The sequence below is a fragment of the Morone saxatilis genome, unplaced genomic scaffold (genome assembly GCF_004916995.1).
Source record: "Morone saxatilis isolate NCDOM2014 unplaced genomic scaffold, NCSU_SB_2.0 Contig21, whole genome shotgun sequence".
Lineage (NCBI taxonomy): Eukaryota > Metazoa > Chordata > Actinopteri > Moronidae > Morone > Morone saxatilis.
In genome coordinates this window covers 2,566,220-2,575,175 of record NW_023339774.1, presented here as the reverse complement: position 1 = coordinate 2,575,175, position 8,956 = coordinate 2,566,220, and the positions used below count along the sequence as shown (strand labels likewise).

The window sequence follows — 8,956 nt, the reverse complement described above, 5'->3', positions numbered from 1 at the left end:
GACTCCCGCAAGGAAATTGAATAAATTTGCGTGGGTGGGTTTGCAAACGCATTTTTGATGTAAAGCGGGGTTGAGTTTACTGTATTGAAAGGTTTTATATATAAAGATTTGCCTAACTCTTGTCACATTTTGCATGCTGCATATTATGTTAGCAAAGAAAAGAAAAATATATAAGAAAAATAGAAGAATACATTTTAAACTCTTTATTAATGTCAAAATTATATCACAGAAAATGTCATGAAGCTTATCAGGCTCATTTTAAACTCATAATAAGTCCCATTGAAAGTACCTATATATTCTCATGTAAACTGAGGCAGGATTGTCCATTCACCTAGATTACCACAGGAGCATAATCTGAGTCCCATGAAGCAGTAACAGATAACACCTTGATAGTGGACAAATTTAACTTGGACTGGACATTAGACAAGACAAAGATGGTGGTCGGGAGGGGGATGGGCAACCTTTGTTATCTTATGGGCGGGTATCTATTAAGCACAATACTGATAGTAGTTCCTGAGATTTGGGTATTATTAGCAAGTATAATCAATGTAGAAGAATCAATGGGAAAGGCACCAGGGTTGATTTTAGCAATGGAGTAGAGTCAGCTCTAGATCTTACCGTAGTGTCCAGGGAACTAGCCAATGCTAGTAATTGGGAGGTTCTAAATGATATAAGCAAGGAAATTTGTTTTAAATCGCAAAACTAGAATTCATATTAAAGGAATCTGAAGCTCTGCCATCTGCAACTGTGATGGGATATGCTCGTAAAAAGAGAGTAACCCCACTTCAGTTTATTTTAAACTGATGTTACAAATTGCACATCATCACTTCCTGTTTACCACAACACTGCCAGTGCTGTCTTCAGTATTAACTCTTCAGTCACAGTTTTTCCCTCTTAAAAAAAAATCATTTACTTTTATTTCTTTATTGCAACCTTATAATACTGAATATTCTGTGTTTTTGTTTGTGAATTTTTTAGGCCCAGACAGCCGAGTCTGTGGATGTGACCCTATGCTCTTCACCCCTCCACTCTAATGTGCAACAAGATTTCCTTAAAAATGTTTAATTCTGACATACATTTACAGGTTGTAGTCACAATAAAGAAATGGCTAGTACTCTTCATGTGCATCCAAACACAAATCAGCAATGAATGCTTTTATTACTGCCTGTATTTAAAGGCTCTGGACATTTTGTTATTTTTTTGGACTGTGTGAATAGTTCTGGGGTTGTATTACAGAAACTTGCGAGAATTCAGTTCAGACAGGAAGAGTCTAAGATCCTGACTAACTTTAGGAATCATATCTTTCTTCATCATATCTTAAATCAGGTTAGGAAATCATAATACTCAATCCAACATCATCTATAAACTTGTGTTCTCATCTCACCGGCCTAAACAACTTTGTTTTTTTAATTAAAACATACTGCAGCATAAACATAAAATAAAGACAGATAAGATAGATAGAAGACGTAGGAACTGTTTATCCGTCATGGCTTTTTTCCTATATCAGATCTTAACTCTTATTACCATGGTTATCAAACAGTTAAGTTTGAAAGTTTCTGTAACACAGCCCCAGGTACAGAACAGTTGGCTTCATCCTGAGGTTTCTCTGCTGCCCACATCACTGCATCCTCAGTCATCCCCCAGCCTCTGAATGCCCCTTCTACCTGTAACACAATGCAACACTGAGCTACACGTCAGTGGCACAATAATGTAAGCAAAGGAGCTGGAATTGAAGCTACAGTACATGGAGGGAAATGGATAGCTGGTGGTGGCTCTGTTTATTGTTGGCTTTAATTGTCTTTTTTTTTTAATCTTTATTTAAGCCAATAATGCTGCTTAAACTTTAATTGAGTCAACTGGGGAAGTGGGAACTAAACAGCCGTTGTTGTACCTGGGTAAATCTCATGTGTGATGTTAGAGGAGATAAAAACGAAGACATTGGCCCAACCACGGACTACATACTGTTCTGGTCCGGCCTGGAGGTGGGCGGAGCCTGCTTCCAGTCTCTCCCCCAGTCCCCTCCTCGGAAGTAGACGCCTGTCTATATTCCGTTCATTTATTTTTATATATTTTTTTATAACAACCCCTTTTCCCCTACACTTAGCACCATGGACGCCGGGATGGACGACTAAACTCAACAACGGGTCCCCGATTTCACCCCTTTACTTATCCTGGAATTGAGTGGACCGGATGAAATCCAACTGTGGTTTTCTCCGCTTCGCAGGGGAGGTAAGGCTCCGGGCTACGGCTACTTGCTGGATGTGAGTCAGCCATTTAAATGTCCCTACTTTGTAAGTTGGCGCAGTCGTTGCCGTAAACGCACCCGAACTGCTTTTATATGACACAAAGCGAGGGTGAAGACGAACGTTTTCAAGTTTTAAGTTGGAAAAATAAACATACTGGTGTGTGCTCGACGTCGCGTCGACTAGCTAACGTTAGTTGCTAGCGACGCCAGGCTGTCAAATTAGCTCCAAACAATAGCCGCACTCCGGGTAATAATGAAAGGAAACGCTTTGTAATAAACCTTCGGTGGGAGTCCCGGTGGTTTCCAGCACAATGGGACCTTTGGGAGGAGGTTAAAGGTAGTTCCCAATGAAATAAGAAGATGTTGGATTTCACTGTTTAGACGGTGACTGAATTGATTGCAGTGAGCTTGATTCAAAGCTAACCGTAGCTGGATATTATGTAACTTTATGCTGAATATGCAATAGCAAAAACAAAGGTTGTTCTTGTTGTTTCTTAAAAGAAACAGGTAACGTTAGCACAGTCGGACTGGGCTCAGCTAGAACCAGAACAGTGGACTGATGCAACCTTTAGCACAAACATCAGCATGCACAGTTCCGTTATTAACAGGATAGAGGAAACATGTATTTACCCAATTTACCCAACACAAATGATTTCTTTGTATTATTTTCATGCGTCTGGATGGAGGATAATTACTTACTTCCTATATCCCAAAGCATGTCATTTTATATCCCACTATCCATATATATATTGTTATATAATCAATTTTCTGCTGAGACCCAACAGGGATGTCTGGCTTTGGTTAGCCCAAATGAAATACCTGGCAGATCAAAGAACTTCCCATTGGTGCAAAAAGCTCATTCAAATTCAACATTATCTACAATTCCAGGTCGACCTATATGGGTTTTGTAATGGCTAATACCGATATTTAGAGAGCATGGCTTCCGGTGGCTGGTATATCATGCAGATATCAAAACAAAGAAAAGGCTTGTATAATAATAACTATAATCTATAATTCATATGTTTACAGCAGAGTTATAGCACAGGGCTTGAAAGCAGCTTTTTCACCAGCCTCCCCAACTCACTAACATGGTTCCACAGCAGCCCCGCTGCCAGTGCTGCCAGCAGATCTGTCTGAACATGTGTTTTGTTTACTGGCCTCAGCACAGACATCAGCTCATATCGTTTATCTTAAAGATAAACAGATAATAGAGCCAGTTAATAGCAGACTGATTCATCAGTTTATCACTATCCACAATACACCCAGAGATATTAAAGGGAGACTAACCACAATGTAAACACAGTCTCTGGTAGGTTTACAGTATATTGTCATATTGCCCATCAAAACCTTTCTGTTTGAGTTTTTTGATTGTGAATTTCTGTTTACTTCCCTCAGCTTCTAAAAGTATAAAACAAAGTGGGTCTGATGGAAAAGCTACTGGTGAACAACTGGGCACAGTTTGTAAACATATGCAACCTTTGATGAGGGGCCCATAATAACATTATACTGTCACTCACACCTCAGTCTGCTCAACCCCCACTGTTGTATTAGCAGAAGAACTGTGGGAATATTGAAGTGAAACTTGTGTCATAAAGTTATGTCAACAGCATTGTTTGTGTGAAGTGTAATTACAGTATGTGACATTGTGATGTGTCCCTGTGCAGGTAGCTGTATCCAGTGGGGAGGTAGGCTCAACCAGGGGAGGAAAGAATGAAGTTCTTGGAACCCTGGGGACGCCAGAGGCTGTCTTTTCTCCTGGAAAAGGCAGCCTCTAGGGAAGCCAAGATGTGGAGGATCTACGTGCCAAAGAAGCCCTCCTCTCAGGTGAGGATTCACCTCTGGGTGCCGCCATTCAATAACTAAAACATTTCATGGCTAAAAATACATCTTGACACTGAGAGAAAATGATTCTGGTGCGTCAGTTTGGGACACTGATTCTTCCTTTGAATAGATGCATCCATACATAGTCATATTTTTCCCAAGATGATAACTTTAACAGCAAATACCTGACACAGGTATTCAAACAGTCCGACACCACAAAAGGTATTAGTGATCATAAATGTTTGAGCAACAGTATATTGAAACTGAAAGCATCATTAACAGTGGAACTGCTAGGGTCAACAACAAATCATTTCAGCAGCAAATGTCTGTTTGCCTTGTATTTGGAATTGATAGAAATTTGAGAACATAGATGACACACATTGATTTGTGTGTGGAAACGGGTGACACAGTTCCACCAGACTGGCAGATGTAACTCTGAATACATTCATCGAGATGGATTAAGTTAGTATTCTGTTCCCAGCTCTGGTGCATCCAAGACACAGCACTAGATAACATGTCATCATAAAGCAGTGATGTACCAGAAACACAGTGAGTCACTGAACAAAGGCTCCTCTTACACAAACGTTTAGTTTCATTACAGCACCACACTCAGCTGGACTCGCCCAGTTTGCGTGTCTCAAGACACATTCTGAAACGCTGTCACATATTGGTTAGAGTCATCACACCCTCAGCTGGTCTCACCCGGTTTACGGGCGCGTCCTCTCGTCATACCTGTGAAATGATTTCATACCTTCCTGTTTAATTTGAATCATCTTATTTTAATCCCATTGTTTTGTCCTCTCAAGATTTTAGTCTAAGTTACATTTTCAGTGCTATTGGTCAGTCATTCATTCCTTAACAGATAATATAGTAATGGTAAGGAAAACCCTGCTGTTTAATTTGCATCACGTTGGCTAAAATGTTTGATGACAATCTTATTCACCACACTTACTGCGATAGGCCTATAATGTGGCACATAGTTTTAAATGACCTAAATTAAAGACATTATTCATTATTATTAGTAAAAATAAATAAAAATGTCAAATCTAGTTATCTGTGTAACTGTGACGTGGTATTTTGTTTCCACAGTCACATATTTTACAGAATGGCAGTCATCACAGGATTTCTTTTTGCCTGCTGGCGCAGGTGTTGTTCTCCCTGGTTTCATTGTTTCACCCTTACCTCCCACGTTCTCCAGTGGTAAACAAATAAGAAATAGAGTCCATTGTCTGCTGAGTGCTGATACTGGTGTCCAAATGCACCTGAGAGGCACTGCAGTAGTCACAACACGTCACATAGATTTGATCTCTTGTTTTTGTGGTTCATGTTTACATGTATGATAGGTAGGTATTTGATCTGGGTCTGTTTTACATGGATTGGTCTAGGTTCCTTCATTCCAGCGAAGGGTAATGTAAATGATATAGCATCCATTATATTTGAGACAATAGTTGTCCTCCCAACGTTGTTTGTCCCTTTCCTGTTTCAACATGACAATGCCCCTGTGCACATAGCTAGGTTCCTAAAGAAAAGATTTCCCCAATTGGGTGTTGAAGAACTGGACTGCCATGCAGAGCATTTTATTTTATTTTTTGTCGTGGAACAAATATAGTCATAAAAAGTCTGAAATCCAATAATTAGAATTCTAGACCTTAAAATGTCTTAAATGTGAGTTTGACAGATCTTAAAATGTATTAGATTAATGAAGATAACATTACTTGTATAAAGTTAGATTTTTTTAGCCTCACTTTTAAATGTGTTTTTGGGAAAGGTTCTATTGATCACGCTGTAACAACTCCAAAACAAAACTCACATGGAATCAATACAGATTCCTTCATATTGTTCTTACTGTACAGTACATGTCAGTGCATTCATAATGGTCTTAAAAAGCCATAAATTTGACCTGTTGAAATGTGCAGAAACCCCGCAGAAGAAATAGTTTTATCCACTATCTTCCAATAAATGGCACGTCTACAGTGGCTGACAATAAGGAAGTTGTCCTCCATGTTTTTATCCTGCGTTATCTACCCTACATCGGTACTGTAGAACCTATTCTGCTTGCCCTCAACATCCTGTGTAGTAGTGATTGCAACCTCGTCACTAATCTGGATATGAGAAACCTGCAGTGCTACACTAATGGAAAAAGGGCAATGTACATAGAATATCTAGAAACTAAAGGTAATATTTGCTGAATGTATAAGCTGTGAAAGTTCATCATCACAAGGCTGATGTGTGACCAAGAAATGAGTTACATATTGACGATGGTGGTTTGTGCTTGAATAAGTTTACTTTCTTTTCTTCGCTCATGCGTGTGTGGGATCTTTATTTTTCCCTTGTGACACTATGGCAGCTGCCTGTACTTTGTTTATTCACAGCTGATCTGAACGTGTGCTGTCCAGATGAAATGGAATTAGCAGTGGGGTAATCTCTGACTGTTAATCCAGATTTGCTGCTGCTGAGTCACTGCAGCACGTTCATGTCTCTGCTAGTTAAATCTGCAATACAGTGGACCTCCTGTTGATCTGTTGTTGTCTGGTTTTGGATCCAGGTTGGCTAATCAGGGAAAACCTTTGTTCTCCATCCAGGCACTACTTTTGTCATTTTCCAGTGTTAATAAATTCACTGGGTGTGGATATGTAAAACAATGACCAAACAGAAAATGTTTTCCTCAGCATGACCTTAGGTTAAATGAAATTAGCAGAGGGCTAATCTGTGTGAACACAGGAATAACCTAAACAAAGACCAAGACATTAAACAGCTATGATATTGAGTTAATACAAATAAGTCCAACTTTATATATAACAAACACCTCTTTGTCTAGGCCCTGGACCTGAATATTTATACTTGATGTTGATAACGAAGAGACCAATAAAAGGCAGTAAATGACGTCACTGAGACAGATATGACAGATAACAGTGGCTTCAGCCGAGTTAGAAGCATTTAAACTAGCGAGGCAGTCGGCCACCTCAGAGACACATACTGTATACAGTAGCAGTGTTGCTGGGTAAAATACACTCTTGCAAGTGAGAGTTAGAAAGCTGAGCTGGCATTCGCTACTTTAAAACAGTATTTGCCAGTTGCAGCGCACATGACCCGTCTGACTCGTTGCCTTCGTTGGTTTGGTTTGGTTGGGTTTAGGCATGAGGACTGAGATCGGTTAGGGTAAGAATATCAGGGTAGGCCAGAGTAGTGTGGGTTATCACTTCGCTCTCCTAGGGTAAAAAAATGGCTGCTGGGAAGTAGCTCATTTTAGGAGAGAGCCTTGCTCTGTGTACGACCTTGTTTAACGGCGAGCAACAAGTCCAAGGGCTTTTGAAAGGCCAGATCGATGGCAGTAATTCTGATAGTCTAGAACACAGGAAAACACCTTTTTCCCCCTGAGAAACCTTGTCATACAAACCTATTTCTTGCAAACCCTCAGCTGACTCAGGAGGCAGAATGTTTCCTAGGCTGGAACTTCTGAACCTGACCAGCAGTAACCACTGTGGAAGAAGAAGCTTTGCCCGTCTTTCTGGATGAGGGCACTGAGGAAGCTCTGCAGTGACACGGCACCAGGGAGAGATGTCCTTGAAACTGGATTTTGATGTAGCCAGTTGATACACCTCTTCAGTGCTAGTGGAGGTCGAAGACAAGAGCCAAATGTTGGGTATGCTCCAGTTGTCCTGAACTTGTAAAACACACAAGGACTGCATGTCCCTTCAGGATCCCTGAGAAAGAGCTGACAGAAGTGGCTCAGGAGGAATAATGTGTGGACTACCTCGCAGCTGCCACTGCGCTCTGGACAAGCAGTAAAAAATGGATGTCACCTTGACAGACTTTGTCTTTTATGCCCAACAGTGGAAACATGCTGGCAGTAGGCCGTTTTTTTTAGGTTGGACAGCTAAGAGCTGAGAGGTTGTACGGTGTCAAGTTGCAGATCAGTTGGCCAACAGGGCCTGTTGCCCTCTGAGCTTCAACCCCTGCTGCCAGTCCAGCGTTACACATTCCACTCACTGAACCAGGAATTTCAGGCCTGAGACAAATCAGGAAAAAGCTAGGAATTATTCAATTCTAGGCATCCTTTTCAGGAAATTTCTGACTACACATACAAAAATTTCTATTGAATTACAAAGATTCCTTTCAAATTATATAATTTGTATGTTTATGAGAAAGGAACAAAAGAAAAAAAGAGTAGTACCTTTAGCCTAGGTTCAACATGGTGTTGCTGTATGGCCGACATTGACCCCATCATGAGCAGCCAAATACTGGTCACTTTTACCAGTACTTAAAGGTTTTTCTGCCTCAGCATAAACTCTGACAACTATCATATTTCTACTACATGTGGTTTTGTAAAGCTATAGCTGGTTGGTAGAATAGTGAAAGCATCTTGTAATTAGGTGTTATAATTTGGTGTTAAGAGCAGCTACTATCAGCAATCCTAAACCACTTTGACCCACAAATGAACATGTATTCAAGCCACAGCTGACCTATTCATACCAGTGTGCTGTACTGAGATCTGTTGGCAGTGGTGTGTGGGGATTATCCTGAGTAACTGAGGGGCAGTGTTTCTACACAGACTGCTGCTGTAGAGTTTATGTCAGTTGTTAGTGCTTTAGGCACCACAGTTTAAATTCCCACTCACCTCAGTTGTATTGGCAGTGATGGCAGAAGTCTTTACTATCTGTGTGAGCAGCAGTCATTAAGCTTGCAACATGAGTGCTAATGCTAACAATTGTTGTTTGGTGTTACATACCTTTGTAATAGATTATATATATATATTTTTTTGTTTTTCCTTTTTAGGTGTGGCCACTGCAAACAGTTTGCCCCGGAGTATGAGAAAATCGCTCAGGCTCTTAAGGAGAACGACCCTCCTATACCTGTGGCCAAAGTGGATGCAACAGTAGCCACTGAGTT

The 8,956-nt window shown here is 40.5% G+C and overlaps 1 protein-coding gene across 1 annotated transcript in view; it reads left to right on the top strand.

Annotated features, from left to right (window-relative positions):
* Positions 1-1,959: 1,959 nt before the first annotated feature.
* Positions 1,960-8,956, top strand: part of ccni (cyclin I) — a 14,419-nt gene continuing 7,422 nt past the window's right edge. Inside the window, exons 1-2 of the mRNA XM_035667712.1 lie at positions 1,960-2,229; positions 3,910-4,069. Of these exons, the coding sequence (XP_035523605.1) occupies positions 3,956-4,069 (114 nt within the window). The 5' untranslated portion in view covers positions 1,960-2,229; positions 3,910-3,955. The remainder of the gene's footprint in view (positions 2,230-3,909; positions 4,070-8,956) is intronic.